The sequence below is a fragment of the Cricetulus griseus genome, chromosome 8, assembly GCF_003668045.3.
Source record: "Cricetulus griseus strain 17A/GY chromosome 8, alternate assembly CriGri-PICRH-1.0, whole genome shotgun sequence".
Lineage (NCBI taxonomy): Eukaryota > Metazoa > Chordata > Mammalia > Rodentia > Cricetidae > Cricetulus > Cricetulus griseus.
The window spans coordinates 37,592,901-37,611,264 of NC_048601.1; the positions used below are offsets into that span (position 1 = coordinate 37,592,901).

At 40.5% G+C, this 18,364-nt stretch overlaps 1 protein-coding gene across 1 annotated transcript in view; it reads left to right on the top strand.

The window, feature by feature from the left end:
• Il5ra (interleukin 5 receptor subunit alpha) overlaps positions 1 to 11,273 on the top strand; it is a 28,891-nt gene extending 17,618 nt beyond the window's left edge. The window contains exons 8-10 of the mRNA XM_035448773.1: positions 5,580 to 5,673; positions 6,676 to 6,760; positions 10,283 to 11,273. Of these exons, the coding sequence (XP_035304664.1) occupies positions 5,580 to 5,673; positions 6,676 to 6,760; positions 10,283 to 10,369 (266 nt within the window). The 3' untranslated portion in view covers positions 10,370 to 11,273. The remainder of the gene's footprint in view (positions 1 to 5,579; positions 5,674 to 6,675; positions 6,761 to 10,282) is intronic.
• Positions 11,274 to 18,364: the final 7,091 nt, after the last annotated feature.

The window sequence follows — 18,364 nt, forward strand, 5'->3', positions numbered from 1 at the left end:
GCCACAGGAACCTAGTAGTTAAACCCTGTATCATAGACTCACATATTGACACCATTTTAATTACTCAAGCCTGTTGATGCCTTTTAAACTTCTCCCACTACCTGCTGGTTTAAAAACACAGCAGGACTACTTTATTTGAAGAACTCCATCAATCTACTAATTAGTGCTTTTGCTTCAAAACTATTGTTGAGTCAGAGTCAGATTCAAAATCAATACTGAAGCAGTCAAAGTCCAAACTTGAATGGACTAAGGTGCAATAGGCCTGAGAACCTATTATCACCTCCTTAGAGCTATCAGCCCCAACTAATAGATCAAAGAACTCCAGAGCCAGAGAGGCTGCAGTACTAAGATGTGAGCCATTTGATGGAGATTCCAAGGCAGGCAGAGGCAGCTAGGGGAAGCTAGCCTATCATCACCTAGAGATTCCCTAACCTCTGCTGTCACCATCCCTTCCCACCCAGTGTACACTTTCCACAAGTTTCCATGAGGTTCCTTACTTTAAGATCAACCAGCTGAGAAGTCAGAAATAATGGGAGCCAAAGTCATCAGAACCATATGACCGAGTTCTCTAAATACACTGAGATGGGAAGGTCTGCCAAGCACCTAGAAATGAGGCGGATGGGCTGGTGGGATTTTCAATAGGACAGGCGACACAACTTTCCCTCTCAAAAGCTCATCTCTGCATAACCAAGTGAGAGAGTACACAACAATTAAGAAACATCTGTGGCTTCAAAATGAATATAACATATAAGAAATGCCCCTCAAGTCAGACAAACAATTCACATTACCTAGAACCTTCTCTTTTTGTTCTTTGCATCCCCTCACCACTAAAGCCCCAGCCTCAGGATCAAGCCTAGATCCTTGCCCAGGAGATTAGGAAAGGAAAGCTCCTAGGACATCTGAAAACATCTTAGCTTTTACAGTAATGAAATTGGTGGAACCTGCTCTCCTGCTTTGCCTTCAGCCAGACAAGAGAAGGACCTTGCTTGGATTCATCTTTTTTATAGTCATTACTTCTCTGTCTCTGTCTCTGTCTCTGTCTCTCTCTCATAAAACAGCTGGTGAGATAGCTCAGTAGGTAAGGTGCTTGTTGCCATGCCTGATGACCTGGTTCAATCCCTGAGACCTACATGGCGAAAGAAGAGTGAGAACCGACTCCCACAAGTTGTCCTGTGATCTACATCCATATGCATTGGTACCTACAGCCTTCCATCATAAGAGAAGCACAGTTTGAAAAGAAGTAGAAATAAAATTTAAATAACTGAACTGTTGGTAATTTATGGGTCATTTTTACTCAACAGTACGTGAACATGCTTTACTGTCCTGGATTCACCTGTCAACATATTTTCTTTGAAGTCAAGCTCACAATGCTTTGTTTGAACAAGAACTCTACTCTTCACATGGTGATGCAGGAGGTGAGCCTGGAGAGGGCAGGTTAACTCCTTCCAAGCACTGCCCATGGCTCTGCTTCCTACACAGTCATTTCCATGTAGTGAGAACTTTCATTCTTAATTGGATAAAATAAAATCAGTTGCCTCCCTGATTTTTGCTCAGTCACTGAGAATCTTCACTTATCTAAGGAAGAGGTAAGGGGAATAAACCAGTGGTATAACTGAAAAGATTTTTGTAATCATGGTCAGAAGACAACGGTACTGTTATCAGGACTGGGCATATCAGGCCAGTGGGTATTGCACAATTTGAGTCACAAATTATTGAGTGTGTGGTCATGATAATATTTACAACACTTTGTTCTTTTCACAGGACTCAAAGCTTTACTGTGTGTCTTCATAGCATAGTTATGAACAAATAGACAGCATGGTTAATGACTTTTTTTTTAAAGGAGAAGAAAAAACAATCAACAACAAAAAGTATACTATGCAACCCTGATTGTCCTGGAACTTACTATGTAGACCAGGCTGGCTTCTGACTTGTGATTATCTTCCTGCCTCTGCCTCACAAATGCTGGAGTGACAGGTACCTCTTGCCATTCCAGGGTGTGCTAATTAATGCCTAGTTACACACACACACACACACACACACACACACACACACACACACACACATTTTTTTAAAAAAAGACAGACGTGGGGTTTTAAAGATTTTCTATGTATATGTACATGGGTGTGTCTGAGTGTGTGTTTATGAGGGTGGTGCCTTCCTTCAGTGGCTAGAAGGTATCAGAGCACATGGAGCCAGAGCCACACCACAGATGGTTCTGCATAGCCTACTGTGGGTGTTGGGAAGCAAATTCCAGTCTTCTGCAAAAGCAGTGTAAGCTTTTAATTGCCCAACCATCTCTCCAGCCCTAGCTTAGGGTTTCAATAAAGTGATTCAGTGCCATCTGTAGCCCGAGAATATCACAGGCACTGGAAGTTTGCAGAGCAGCCAACCTCAGCTTGTAGATGCATATCAAACATAAAACAAGCTTTCACTACAGTGAAGCAGATACAGAAACAATGTTGGAGATGTTGGGGAGATGGTTCTTGATCACAAAGAAATGCCAAGGATACATTAACAAAATAAATACACAGTGTACATTAAGTAAAGAAACACCTAGAATGCAACAAGTAAAGCTCCAATGCACATAGCACATCCTCAATTTTATAGATGGAGAGGAATGGACTGGGAACCCTCCATTACATTTAGAGATGCAGTCATTAGCCAATCCTGGGCTTTGTTTCCAGTTTCCCTGACAGTTGTGGGTCCTCCAGTGACCTCTCTGCCTTTCTCTTCTTTAGTTTTTCCATCTGCGCAGTGGTTTTTGGAAGTAAATTAAAGGAGTACACTGTGCTTGGCCATTGAAAACAAATACATATAAAATATGTGTAAGGAATAAGCTCTTAGTTAATCCTTGTGAGTGACGACTTTTATATTTTTTATACTTTATAACTTTCAAACTATTAGCAGTAAAAATATACTGCTTTTGTAAAATTAGTCTCCCTAAAGGGTATGTAATGAAGTGATGGTGCCCTGGGTAGAATAAGTACTACCAGTAAAAAGTTTGTCTGTGGGGTAAAGATTTTAAGGACCCTGTGTTTTAACTTGGTTTGAAGCAGCCCCCACATGTCCTGCTTCACTGAAAGCTGGGTCTGGAACCAAGGTCACTAGACTACACAAGGATAGATGCAGGAGTCAGAAGCATTGAGCCTCACATTTATGACTGTACATAGAGCTCATGTATACTAAGAGGGCGAAGAAGATACAGGGGCTATGAAAATTGGAAACAATTTACATATCTCCCAAGGATTCAGGTTTGGGAATACAGAAGCTGGTGAAGGAAGTAATTTTTGGTTGTGTATTTTCATAGACTTTGTTTGTTTGGAGGCAGGCTCTAACTACTTCCAGTGGGTGGAGTAGTGTCTCTAACTCACTATCCTTGTACCTTGGTCATTAAAATTCTGAGATTATGGCTATGTGGCACCATGCCTGGCTAAGAATAGGTTTGATGAAATGAAAAACTCAAATTTGGTTGTGACTATTCTCAGGTTTTCAAAAGACTCCAGTGAGTTTGGGCTATGGGGATTTTATAATCTATACCTAGTGCTACATGTCAGGACAGTGGCAGGAAAAGGAAACGACTTGGTGGGTTTTGTGGAATTAAAATATGTAGGTCTGACAAACAAACTTTTCAGTGCTCAAAGAACAGACTGAAATGACAAATAGTCCAGGGATGCACTGAAAGGGGTCCAGCTGCAATTTTAAAAGGAGAAGAAAATGCTATAGAAGAATGAGACCATCTCAGTAAAGAGCCCCTGTTTCTCTTAACTCAGCTGTGGACAGTTCGAATTCAAAATGGAGATGGCAATGGGACAGAGATAATAGGAATATATACCTATATATCATAATGAATCCTGTGATTTTGAACAAATAATATATGGTAATAAAATGTTTTAAAGGATGGGCTAAGGGTGTGCCTCACTTGGTAGAGTGCTTGCTTAGCATGCACGAAGCACTGGATTTGATTCCTAGCACAACACAAACTTGGTGTGGAGGCAGGAAGACCAGAAGTTCAAGTTCACCTTCCACTACATAATTGAGTTTGAGGCCAGTCTAGGGGTACATGAGATGCTGTCACAAAAATTACATTAAAGGAAAAGAAGAAATTTGGGGCAAGATCAGAAGACATCAAGTCATACAGGAAACAAGAGGTCTTTTGGATTTTCCTAGGAAGACACTACCAGTGACTATAAAAGTAGTTTCTGAGATACAGCAGTACAGCAGATGGAATCTTAATTCAAGACAACAGCGTGTGCAGTGAGAGAATTAAGTGTTCCATGATAGCTGTGGAAGATAGCTGAGAAGACTCATGGTTTAGTCAAGATAAAGGACTCTATGAATATTTGAAAGCGGAAAGGAAGAGATGAAGGAAGAGATGAAAGCTTTGAGAAGGTAGAGAAGAAACCTGACCAAGGATGCTGAGAAGGTAATGGGGAAGAGATGAGGAGAAGCAAGAACTACTAGCAGTAAGCCCAGACAACTCTCTCCTGTGATTCTTGAACAGTCTGTGGGATTTGAGTGAAGAAATGATAGCAAACTGAGGTTTGAAATGTTTTTATCACAGTGTAGCATTGTTTGAACCTCACCACAGCTATCATCAAATCATGGCCTGAGTCATTGTTTGCTCTCTGCAGATCTCCCCTGATGGACCAAGCTGCAGGGTGGGAGGTAGCAAATGCACTCTCTTAACCACTGTGTCATGAATGAATGAATGAATGAGTCAGTCATTTCCCCTAGGAAAGAGAACTGACTATAACTCAGGATTTGCTTTTGTTTTCTGGAAGTGAGTAAAGCAGCTAAGCCAGAACACCACTTCTCCCAACACCATGTAGTCAGGGACTTTCAATTTTTCAGGAGTGCATCCCTAAAATCAAACAAACAACACCAAACATCCCCCCCACCTTCTCACAGTCTGATACAGTCTTTAAAGCCCAGAGAAGAATGCTCCAAATATAGAATAAGAACAAATTAGAGGATAGGATGGTATGCAGAAAACTTCCTGTGCTGACAATGACAGCTTTTACTTCCTGCTCTGTGGAATGGGGATAAGGGTAAAAGGAGCTGTCTTCACAGCCATAAAGTGCTCACTGTGTACTCTGGCCTCTCCATTGCTAACTGCAAACAACTTCTCATACTTCCTCCAGAAGTTTCATTCCCAAGTAGGTAAAAACAAAGTTTCACTATACTCCTATGAGGTTATTGAGTAGCCTTATGCTGTTGTAGATTTGTCACCTAAGACACTACTACTCATCTGAAGCTCTAAGTGCCGGTATCTGGATGGTTCAGGGTAGAGGTGAACTCTAAAACACTGGCTGGTTGGCTGAATTAATCCTGCTTAAATTAATACTAATTAAAAAGCCTCACTGCCATGGCTTCCCTTCCCCTTCATAACAACCTTGTGAGATGGGTATTAGCCCCTTCATCGGTGAGACACCTAAGGCTTAGGGTTCAGTCGTTTGTCCTTGCCTAGTACCACCCAGCAACTTCAACTCATACCCAAAACCCTTGGATGCCCCATCCTTATCATTTTGATTACTCTCCCTGGTTCTGACTTTGCTTTTGCTGTCTCTTCCTCTCACCAGGAAAGGAGAAGAAGCCCTTGGCAGAATGGCATCTCATTGTGTTTCCAGCAACCGCCTGCTTCGTCTTATTAATTTTCTCATTCATCTGCAGAGTGTAGGTATTCTTTATACTCAAGGACTGACTTTGCAGTCCTTACACATGGCTTATTATCAGATGGAATTTACAGTATGCTGTTTCACGATGCAATAAAACATGGCCTGCAGAAGCTAGACAGGACACAGCACAGTCCTCAGTCACCACACACTCCTCAAATTGGTTCACAATATTTTAATTTTTATAGAGGTTTTTGCCACTGTGTTTTTTTTTTCCTTCACAGCTTCCCCTTCCATACTTCCTTGTCTGTTGACATCTCCTATAAAAAGGCAGCAGTCCAGTCAAGTCTGAAGTCACCACACTGCTTTCACATGTGGGTCTCAATGGTCACTAGTGACCTCTGCCTGGCTTTCAGGTTACCAGTCCAGAACAACTGTCCTTAGGTCAAATGTAGATTTTCTAAAGCCTGCACAGATCTCATACCCTATCTTACAAATGGCTGCATCCTCTGTCTCTGTCTCTGTCTCTGTCTCTGTCTCTCTCTCTCTCTCTCTCTCTCTCTCTCTCTCTGTGTGTGTGTGTGTCTTTCTCTCTCTCTCTCTCTCATTTACTAAGGAAAAGTTCTGTGTTAGCCTAAAAACTTAGGAAATAACTTCCATATTAAAGGGTATTACTCATTAACATGTTATATTTAAAAGCCTGTGGGTGATGGGCAGCAGTTCAAAGGAAGGGGAAAGATGAGAAGGAACTGTGGATTTGGCATAGTTGAAGGAGGAAAGCTAGAATGAACAGTGAATGAGAAACCAAACAAAGGATGCTGCTAACCTGTCTTCAGAAGTCAGGCCTGGCAATGAGCCCAATGTGAAACAGTTAGGACTTCCTCTTCCCTGGAGACCTCAGAAGCCACATGCCAGCCTGGCAGCATTCCAAGGTTTTCAATTATGAAGATGTCTAACAATCTTAGCCAACACAGCTACACGTGGAACTAACTCGGTCAATGTAGGAGTAGAAATCTAGGCAAGAGAACTGTTTATGCTCACCCAATTCCTTCCCTGTTTTCAGGTGTCACATATGGATCAAGTTATTTCCACCAGTTCCGGCCCCTAAGAGTAACATCAAAGATCTCCTTGTGGTGACTGACTATGAGGTAATGTTTAAAGACACAAAGAGGTGATACTCTAAGTGCCCTGGGATGAATCTCAAGCTCTCTCTATATATACATGCACCAGTCAACACTATATATATATATATATATATATATATATATATATATATATCCCTCCCCCTTCTGTGCATGGTGTGTGTGCAATTATAGATGTTATTATTGTCTCTATATTTAGGGAAAGTCTTATTCCATCACAAGGTCTCTTACCAGTTAAACTTGAATTTCCATTTCATACCCATCATCTTTTAACTGATCTCTGGTAATTTCTTCAACAACAGGAATCTTGAGTTCCTTTTTTGCAGATAAGAAACATAGATGAGATCCGGACAAAACAATATCATCACAATTACTACAGCTTTGTTGTAAAACTTGACAGGATGTAGGCTGAGGTCTCCCAAAGTGATCTTCCTTCAATATATTTTAGTTAAGTCTGGAATTATTACATACAGTTTAGAGCTCACCTGCCACTTTCCATAAGGGGCAAAAGAGGGTGAGAGGGGATGGGGGAAGGTAGACAGCTGGATTTTTTTTTTTGACAAGTTATCACTATATAGCTCCTGGCTTGGCTAAAACTTGCTATGTAGACCAAGATGGCATTAGATTCATAGATCCACTTGACTGTATTAAAAACAGAAAGCTGGCAGTCTGTGGTAAATTTGAGCTCTGTGGTTAACTCAGAGGAAAAAACGACATCTTAATACTATTATCAGCCTTTCCACATATTGAGGTCTTCTTTACTTTCTTTCAACAACATTTCAAGATTTTCCGTGTATAATTGCATTTTATTGCTCTATCTTTCAGTCAAGTGGCTATTGAAATATAGGGCTGCAAAATCTTCCTATAAAGAAATAATAAACATTTAAGACAGAATTGTTTTATGTGGAGTATGTCCACATAACATGTACTGATGAATCCAAAAAGAGATAACAAGCCAGACTGGGTTTCATTCACTGACCTCTGATTTAGATAAGTAAAAAAAAAAAAAAAAAAAATAACAGACTTAGAAGTTTCTTCAGCAGATGTGGATGAAGCATCTCACGCCAGTTACAGGCAATGACAGGCTGATGAAAAATTCATCAAAATGGTTAATTTCAGTAAACCCCCAAATTTCTTTAGAGTCCTTTGCAGTTTGAATTTGGGATGATTTATAGGCAGTAGGCGACTAAACTACTGAAGTAAAGAACTGAGGCTGGCCAGAGAGTCAGGGTACCCTGTATTTGTTCCTTGTATTCTTCATTGAGGGAACAGCCTACCCATGCTGTCCAATCTGTAGCTCTTTGGAAAAGAGCAGGCCCTGTGTGGATCTACTTCTGTTCATCTGAGTGTGCACTGTTCATTCCTCTTTGTTGTAGTAGCGGAAAACACACTGAAGTTAAACATGATGCTTCAGTCATTTTGTCCTGTTCTCTTAATGGAACATTTGAAGGCTGGCATCTAATTTCCCTACAGAGCCTGGAAGGATTCTGTTAATATTCTGAGGCTGGTGGATGAAACTGGCTTAAAAGCTTACTTTCTGAGCTTCTGGTTCGTATTAATTAAAATCAAGTCATGTGTGTAGAATAATGACTTGGGGTAGACAGGCTGCTTTCAGAGTATGCAAAGGATTAATGTCAGCATTGCCTGGCTTCTCAGAATAACTTACTCTGTGCACCCATTACAGAGTTTTACATGAAAGATTGTGGGAAAGAGAGAGGGAGGTGAGACAGACTTGGGGGATTAAGGACTGAAACATGTAGTTTTGTATGGTGTTGCCAGTACTCTGGCCTAAAGTTTTAGCCCAAGATAACATGTGAGCAAGTAGACAGCTGGGTCACATGCAACAGTGTGTTCCAGTCATCCATTCCACCCATTGGGACCCTGACACACAAAAAAGGCCCATTAGTGCTATCAGCACCATGACCTCTGGGAAGCACCTGACTAGTGGAAAATGAAGCTTTCTACTTTGACAGCTGATCCTTCACAGTGAGGGTAATGTGTCAAGACCCATCGTGGATGTCAAAAGCTGTGATATTCAAGCCTGATGAACAATGGTACAGTATTTGCTTAGACTCTACACATTCTGCACCACACTATAAATCCTCTTAAAATTACTTCAAATCAGCACATTGCAAATGTTGTGTGGGTGGCTATTACACTGCAGAGTCTGAGCAATAACAGCAAGAACACTTGTTTGAACACACAGATGCAAAGCAGTGGATTTAGGGGCTCACTGTGACTTGCACCTCCACATTTGGTAGGAATGCTCAAAGGCATGGGGCTTGGAAGACAGCGGTCATCCTGGAGCTGTTGCTAGGAAAGTTTTTCTTCAGACTTCAGCTGAGAGATTATTTTTACAACATTCAATAGACAGTTAACATTTTGGGGGTCTTTTGGTTTGTTTGTTTAGATTTCACTCCAAGTTTTCAAACTTATTAGAGATGAGTTTCAAGTTGACTTTTTCCAGTGGTATCCAGAGACGATTCTCCCGTACATTATGCCCACAATAAATATATAAAGTATGCCTTTCAGGAACCATGTCTGCTGTGTTTCTCAGATGATGCCCAATATATAGCACAGCATCTAGAGCGGGATGGGTGTTAAAAATGTGCTGGATGGGTACATAAGGGAAAAGAAGACAATCTTTTATAGGTGACATTTTAGCACAATTTCTAATTAGTATTAGCTTTATGTGTTATATCCAAAATTATATTAAAAACAAATGCTCCAATTTACTAGAATCCTTTTATTTCTTGAGATATGGTCCTATATAGCACAGGGAAGCCTCAAACTGGATATGTAGCTATGTATTACCTTAAATTTCTGACCTTCCTGCCTTCCCCTCCTAAGTGCTGAGATTATAGACAAGAACATCCACACTTGGTTTATTCAGTCCTGAGAGTCCAGGGCTTTGTGCATCTAGGCAAACACTCTACCAACTGAACTACATCTCTAGCCTCAAATTTATAATATTGTAATTGGTGAGTGGGATAGGATAGAAATATTAAAAAGAATCACATCCAACTGGAGGTGTATCTCCTGAGGAGGATGCCAACCTAACATGTACAAGGATTTGGGTTCAATCCCCAGAACAAAACCATGACCCCCAAAATACAAAATATACCTAAAATACTATATGCAGTTATAAAGAAAAAAATTCATATGCTTATTCAAGGGCTAGGGGGAACATATCTCATTGGCAGTACATCAATAGTAGTAGTAGTTGTAGCAATAGAAGTAGTAGTAGATTTTATAAAGATAAAGTTGTGTGTCCCTGTTACTTCATCATGAATGTAAAGAACACTTTATTGTTAAAAAGAATTGAGGAGAAGCAGTAAGGTATGTTTGTAAGATAAGTCCATGGATAGTTTTTCTCCTTCCCATTTAAGTTTTCTTATTTGCTAAACATACTGTTGTTATTTAAAAGTTACTTCAAACCAATTTTTAAAAACAAAACCAAAAAAAAAAAAATCTAAAGAGATGAGATGTTCTCTAAAAGACACGTAAGGAAGATATTTTGTTTTGCAGAAAGCTGCTTGGAATGAAACCAAAATTGAAGTTGTGAGTTGTGTGGAAGAAGCTGGATTTGAAGTCATGGAAAGTTCCGTCTTTTGATGGCGTTGTGACATTCTGAAAAGAATTTATGCAGGACTCCATGATAAAAGCAAGGACTGATATTTCTTGGCAAGGAGGAATTGCAAATGAACACACAACACCCAATTGGGTTGCAAGGCAATACATCCAGACACATGAGTCTCCCATCTCTTAAAGAGGACAAGCCTCATCAAAACCCCTTGCTGACAGCAGAATAATGGGTTCATCTGAGCAGAGGCCTTGTTTTCCCACCCAGAGTACATAAAAATATCACCTGGCTTGGTTATACAGGCCAGTCTTTGCAATTTGCATGACTTACCTTGAACGCTTTGCACAGGAGAGAGTTTTTCAAGCTAATGTCACATGTTTACTTTGGTTTGAGCTGCCAGTGGTAGCACTTTCAACTACAGTGACCGGAAGAAAGAATGGGACTCATCCAGAGTGAACCTAAATTCAAGACTGTCTTTCCCACAGCCATAATTTCATGGTGCTCCTTTCCTTCTGAGTTCTAGAATACTTTTCTTTCAAGAACTATGCCTGCGTGCTGAGGTGTGGGATGATGTGATGTGGAAGTGGAAACAAAGACTATGTCTGGTTCTAAACACCTGTCCCAGGAAGCATCTAAGCCAGACTACAAACTACCTGAAAACGTGCACTAAGACATCACTCCTGGGGCCGAGGAGATGGTGAAGAAGCATAAGGGCCCAAAACTGGAACAAAACAGTGCAAGCAGCATGTGTCCATAATCCTAGTGCTGGGAAACAAAGAGGCTCCATGGGAATTGCTGGCCAGTCAGTTTAGCAAATTGGTGGTTTCTAGGTTCAATGAGAGATACAGTCTCAAAAATTTAATGTAGAAAGTGACTGTGGAGAACCCTTGACACTGACCTCTGGCCTACATACACATATACATGTACACACATGAACACACACACATACACACACACACACACACACTAAAAACATCATCCCCTATTAAGAGAGAAGACAGGAGTTTGTTCAAGGATCACATTCTTCAAGGTTCCCTTGGTACTATGGAAATAAACTCAGAGAGACATTGGCCATAATTCAGCTGTGGAGGTGATTGCTAGATCTAGAATGTACTTCCTGAAGAGATGTTTGATGCAAGAGCATTCATAGTCACTTTCTGGTCAACTATTCTCTCAAGTTAAGGGTTTCCTGTAAGTCATAACAATAAACATTACAATGGTATAGGAATGTATTCTCTCAATATCTTCACATATGAGGCTGTATCTATCGGCCTTTGTATTGGGCAATGGGCTGAAAGTAGAAACAAGCACAACTATGCTCTGGGAGGAATAGAAGGGACCCTAATGGTGTTGGTTTTACATATTTCTGGGGCAAGGAGCTTGAGACACTGGAAGGAGATGTTGGTGCTTAAAATCTATATTATGGCCTACTTTTATATACTTTATAGAGCTGACTTAGTGAGTTTTGATACTCTGGGAGAGGTGTACATGGAGTACCAAATACCTCTTACATGGCTTTTCTGATATAGCATATACCCACCATTCTGTGCTCAGAATAGAAGGTACAGCAGTCATGGACATCTGCCAACATTGGACCTTCTCTGAAGGTCAGAGTACTATAGAAAATTTCTCACTGTTTCTCTGGTCTTCACAAGTCTGCAATGTGTCATAGTCAAATATATTACAGTCCCCAAGTTAAAGATACAGTACATGAGGATGACAAAGGTCACTAGCCAGGAAAGGGCACAGCAAATGAGCTGAATATTAGACTCAGCAGACCTCTGTAATACAGAGGTGAATAGCACATAAAAACAAGTTGGGGGCTAGAGAGATGGCTCAGGGGTTAAGAGCACTTGAGTATTCTTCCAGAGGTCCGTGTTCAATTCCCAGCAACCACATGGTGACTCACAACCATCTGCAGTGGGATCAGATTGCTTCTTCTGGTGTGCATAAAGACAGAGAGCTAACATACATAGAATACATGAATAAATAAATAAATAAATAGGAAAGCTGAAGTTTGCTTTAGGGGTCAGACCAGGAAGTTAAAGCCCATGGGAGTGTTGGTATAATGGGAAAAATGTTTATTTGATAAGTAACTGACCAAGAATCTATGAAAACTGGTTCTAAAGAATCTCTATAATGGGCACTGGTCTTGGGTGGACAGTCAGAAGTTTGCATGGTCAGCAGTTGTCATGTATGGCTCATGTTGCTGGTCTGCATACCACATTTTGATAAATTATCAACATCACAACTTGAAGGCTGCCCAAAGAATAATGTGTGGAAACAAGGAAGCCCAAGAATTCTCTGCCTCTCATCTTGCAAGGGAAGTCTAGAAACACCAGTTTGGAAACCTACCTCTACCTAGGAGGTAGTTGCCCTCTTACAAGGCCAGTTGTTCATTTTGCATGTGTGTGTAGTTCTCATTTCAGGAAGGCTTCTCTGGACCCAGAAGCCTACAATCCTCTGGGTTTCTTGGGTCTCCTGCCCCATCCCTGGGCTGGTGCTAGCATCTAATCTTGTGCATGTGTAAGAAGCAACACAAAGTAGTTCATGTGGCCCTGTCAGCATGGTGCAGACTTACTCTCCCTGATGCTTAGATTGTGACAAATTCTATACAGATCCATAACCAACTTTATCTTATCCATGAAGGCTTAAAACACAGTTGGTAGAGCATGCCTCTGGAGTCTCATTGTGGTGGAAGATGTACCCAATAGTTTAGCTGCCTCCTGTTTGATGCTCCAGGAGTGCTAACCTTCCACATACGAAATGCATCTTTCTATTTGCATGAACTACATAGACCAGTACCTAACCCTTAAGAATTACATATGGTCCTAGGGCTGCAGAGATGACCCAGAGGTTAAGAGCACTGGCTGCCCTTCCAGAGTATCTGGGTTTGATTCTCAGCACTCACATAGTGGCTCACAGCCATCTGAAACTCCTTTCCCAGGGGATCTGACCCCCCACTTATGGCTTCTGTGTGCACTAGAATGCAAGTGGTACACAGACATATGTTTCAAAAACACTCATGACATATATATATATATATATATATATATATATATATATATATATATATATGGTTAGTGAGCAAGCTAATGTTCTCTTAGCCCTGGCACAGCACTTTCATATGTATTTAAAATTGAACTGTATTCAGCAGAGGTTATCAAGACCTACAATGCCATAGAAAGAAACACAGGTATCCAGCAATTGGGAGTAGCTGGGAGACACCCTGTGGTTGATGGAAGGTGAGACCACAGTACTGAATCTCTACCAGCACAGGACAGAGACCCACCCCTTAGATCTTTCACAGTCACAGCATATGGATAAAGAGTGGCTCTGCAAGACATCCTTTACAATGAAGAGTTTATTCCAACCCCTTTGCTTGGTACTTGGAATTCATGGTAAGTGATTTAAGGGGAGTTTGAGGAGACTGGGAGATGAAATGTGTCTGCAACAGCCAAAGCCCCTGTGTCTCATTGATATGCCTCAGGCCTCAAGCCACTTATGCTGGCTGGGGAAGAAGCCACTTGGGCAAAGAACAACCTGATTAAAAATCCAACCATTTTCGAGGTGAGACTTATATGTGTCCGGACCATCTGTTGGTGGAATTCATAAACTGTAGGTGCTAATTTGTTAAAGAAAAAGCAGACTGCTGGTGAGAACAGAGAACTATAAACAACCTTTGATGGCCCCGGGGAAAGATGATGAGCCTGATTGAAACAGGACATGGTATCACCCTAAGGATCTTTGTGACAAAAGCGATGGAGCTTTCATGTGCCTTATATGGAGTTCCAGGATACAAACTTTTTTGAAGTGCTTTCTTTAGAATTTCGTAGTGAGCGAATGACAATTTCTTCCCTCAGCATTACTCTGTGTTGGGGAGTAGCTGTGAATATAAAAGTAGTTCAAGATGGGAACCCTTTAACATAAATGACATTGATTTATTTAAATCTACATAATCAAGAGAGGTCTATCTTTAATCCTCCCACTCTGTTCACACTACTGTTTTCACCATTCTTCACCTGATTTGCTGGAGCCTCTGAACTGAATTTCTGACCTCCAGGATTTCCTTTCTCTTCAAGGCAAATCTTCCTGTATCACCCTGTCCAAAAAACTAAAGGATATTTCACTAAATCAAAGTTCATCATATCAAGAGCAGTTTCCTGGCGTCTCTGTAGTGCTTCAGTAAAATTGTGCAAAATCCAATCTCTAGTCTGGTCTGTAAGCATCAAGCTGTCTTTCCCTTCCACTCAACGCCTGCTTAAGTTTTTCTCCAGTTGAAAGGCCTTCTGATTCTTTTTTCTGTCTTGTCAACCCTGCGCCTTCTAAGATTTAGCCCTTTGCCACATTGACGTCTCCAACTTCTCATCTGATTGACATGTCCCTGAATGTTTGCCAGATGCCATCTGGTAATTCTTACACCACTCAACTGTTTGTTTCTTATTTATTGTGTAAATACCCTGAGGTCAAGAGCAGTTCCTTATGTACTGTTATTTACACGAGGCCCTCAGTAGGAAAGGAGTGGTTGCTGAGCTGAGCAAGACTAAAGAGACAGAAACATTCGGCCGATACTTAGAACTCTAATTCAGACTCACACATTAAAAAAGCTATGTGTTTATACCAGAAACAAAAAAACTATCAAATAATGTAGTAAGAACTCATAGTTGACATCACTCACTTGATCTACAGAAGCAAGCACCTGTACACTGGTCTCTTTCTCCAGCTTTGCTAGTCCTTTGGTAATTAGCATATGTTTCAGGAGCATGACGTAGCCCAGGTGCATTAAGTTGAAATTCTAAGGTGCTTTTATTTTTCAACTTGAAAGTGTGTTGTTAAGTTCACTTCTCTTTTTTTCAAATTAAAAGCAGGTGTTGGTCCCTACCAGGTGATAAAAATGCAATAATACATAAACCTTGGAGGAGCGGGAGGAGCAACAAAGCAGTGCTACAGCTTAAAGGCAACTAACTTGGAAGCATTACCACTCTGAGGACACAGTGGTCTGGGTAGCAGGTTCATTTCTCTGACATAACACAAGGTGTCCATGGCTATGGCTGTGTCCTCATATTTACTTGCAGAAAGTGGACCAGTGGGCTGGGTTTCATAGGTGAGATAATATTTTACCTGTACGAAGCTTAATGAACTCCAAACATGTTACCTCAAGAGTGCTGTTCCTTCCCAGTTTGTTTAGAACACAACCAATTTGAGAATGTTTAATCCAATAAAAAAAAAACTTTATTTCCAGTTCTTCTAGCTAAAAACTTGGTTGTTCCCCTGGATGTAACTGTGTTACAACTTGTTTTCACATGAACACACAGGTGCAGGGCTTTCATTCCTATTTTTATATGTCCACATTTTTATGCCATATTTCAAATATGTGCATTCGTTGGTCTTCTCCACTAAACTACAAGGAGAGAGGTCTGTCTTTTTCATCTCCATTTCTTCAGTTCCAGCACAACACCCAGCTCTTATATGCCGACTATTCAATAATAAGAACAGTTGTTCTCAATAAAATTGATAGCTATTTGTTTTCAGATAGCTTGTCCTAAAGATTGATAAATCTTTATTCTCCAACTAGCTCTATGGCTTATATTCTTGGCAAGAAGACCATTTGTGTAACTCTTTAAAATATTTCTGGAATTTTCTCCTCTCCCTTCTACCTCTTTGCCTTAAGATTTTGTTTTGGGGACTTCCTTTTGTCTTAATATTCTTTCTGGTGGCAGCTGTAATAGGAACCTTATCCACCAATTCTGGCTTTCACAATCCAGGGCATTCACACATGCCTGTATGTATGCATGCATGCATGCCTGCAAGTAAGCACACATGCGCCATCCAAGGAAAGAGAAGAAATAGGCCAATGAAACAAATAGTGCTCCTGTTAGCAAGCCTCATGCTTCCAGACTACAGCCATCAATTTCAGACATTAGAAAGCCCCTGAAATTTTGAAATGAAAATTAGTGACTTCATAAGGGTCATTGCCTCTTCTTCCCTGCAAGACTTAGTACATACAGGGATCAATCAGGTGTGTATTTCAAATATATATTGCATATAACACACTTATGCTTAAAAAGAAGCCCATTTGTTCATTTTCTCTGAAATCTAAGTTTCACTGGGCCTCTTGTATTACACCTGGTACCCTGAATTGGCAGTACTGCTTTGATAGCTTAAGAGTGAAGATCAGGTGTTACAAATGCAAGTGAAAAACACAATTTTCAATAGAAGAAAGCTAAGCACACCTGTTTGACCTCTTTGGAGTGAAAAAAATCACCACACAAAATCTACATGGAGTCTCTCTGCAAGAATTGTGTATTTGGGAGCTCATCCCAGCCCTGGTCAATTTCAAGACTAACACATAACCTCCTGAAGACTCACTGTTTAATACCTTATCTTCCTGTTGCTTTTTAGAAACTAATATATCATGTATCTATCTATCGATCTATCTCTATATACCTATCTATCAACTTATCATCTATCACCTATTTATTATCTACTTAACTACCTTCTTGCTTGCTGTTATTATGTCACCAATCTATCACTTGTCTATCTGCCTGTTGGACTTTCTGTCTATCATCTATCTCTCACCTGTCTGTCCATCCATCAGCCATTTATGTATCTTCCTTCTATACAGGGATATAGAAATCGGGTGTTTGGAAAAGACCCTAAAACTATGCCAGAAATATATGAGTTCAGCTGTGTCACCTGGCACATCTCTGATCTTCTCAGCCTCATTTCTCCGTGAACAACAAAAAAAAAATGGAATGATAAATAGTAACCAAAATCCACGAGGATTATTTACACAGAGACTTCTACATCCCATAAGCCTGGCTGACTATTATTAGCACCACATACCCTGTTGTCACCACATGTCTTACAGGTTCCCTGGCTTTCTCATCCCTATTCCTCCCATGCTTTTGTTATTCTCTGGTACACACGGAGTAGTCGACAACCCTTTGCTAACTATAACCTGCTCCCTTCATGGACCTTATCCTCTTCTTCTTTAAATATCAGTACTCTTCTGCACCTAACCTTGTTCAGAACATCTCATCCCAAGCCCTCACCTCAGAGGCCCTTTCCTCTCAACTCAGTTTCTCCCTCTTGCTTGATTCAGTGTCCCGCACTGTCCTCTAGATTACTTAGAGGTCCAGATTCAGGCTTAACCTATTGTCTTTCTTAGTAGATTCCTATGTGTAGGTCTATTACTTTAATATGGAGCCGTTCCCAGTGTGCCCCATGTCTTGAATGCTTGGCCTCTAACTGGTGGCAGTATTGTTGAAGGCGGTAAATTTAAGAGGTTAGGCTTAGCTAAAATGAGTGGGTTGGGGGCTGGGTGTCATTAAAGGTTCTACCTGGTACCCAATCTCTCCCCTTTGTTCCCTGTTCATGATAAGGCAGGCAGCACATGTTTCTACCTCTATGATGAGCCAAAATAATTATTTCCTCCCTTTAATTTTTTGTAGGCATTTTAGTCACAGTTACATAAAGAAAGCTTAAATTAATAAGGATTTAAATGTACTGAATCAATAGTTCAGTTCTAGCTCTGGCTTTTTAATGGTCTGTTTCCCTGTTAGATCTATTTGCATACATTTCATTAATGAAAATGGTAGAAACTTGTACCTCCTTCTTCTTAGCATAAAGAAGAGTTTGAGAACCATAAAAATTAAGTATCAGCCAGGTGTGGTAGGTAGCACATGCCTTTAATCCCAGCACCTGGGAAGCAGAGGCAGGTGGATATCTGTGAGTTCGAGGCAAGCCTGGTCTACATAGTGAGTACCCGCACAGCCAGAACTATGTAGAGAGACCTGGTTTCAAAACAACAACAAAGGATTAAATATTGTACTAATTTTTTTCACTAAAAGTTAGTGAAATTAAAATTTCACTAAGGGATATTTATATTCACACACAATTTATGTTATTCCTAAAATGTGGAAAGAATGTATAAAGAAGGTCCAGCTGACATCGACAGGGAATATCATGTTTAATCCCATCTATATTAAATACCTCAGCCTTATAGTTTCTAGACTTTCAGATCT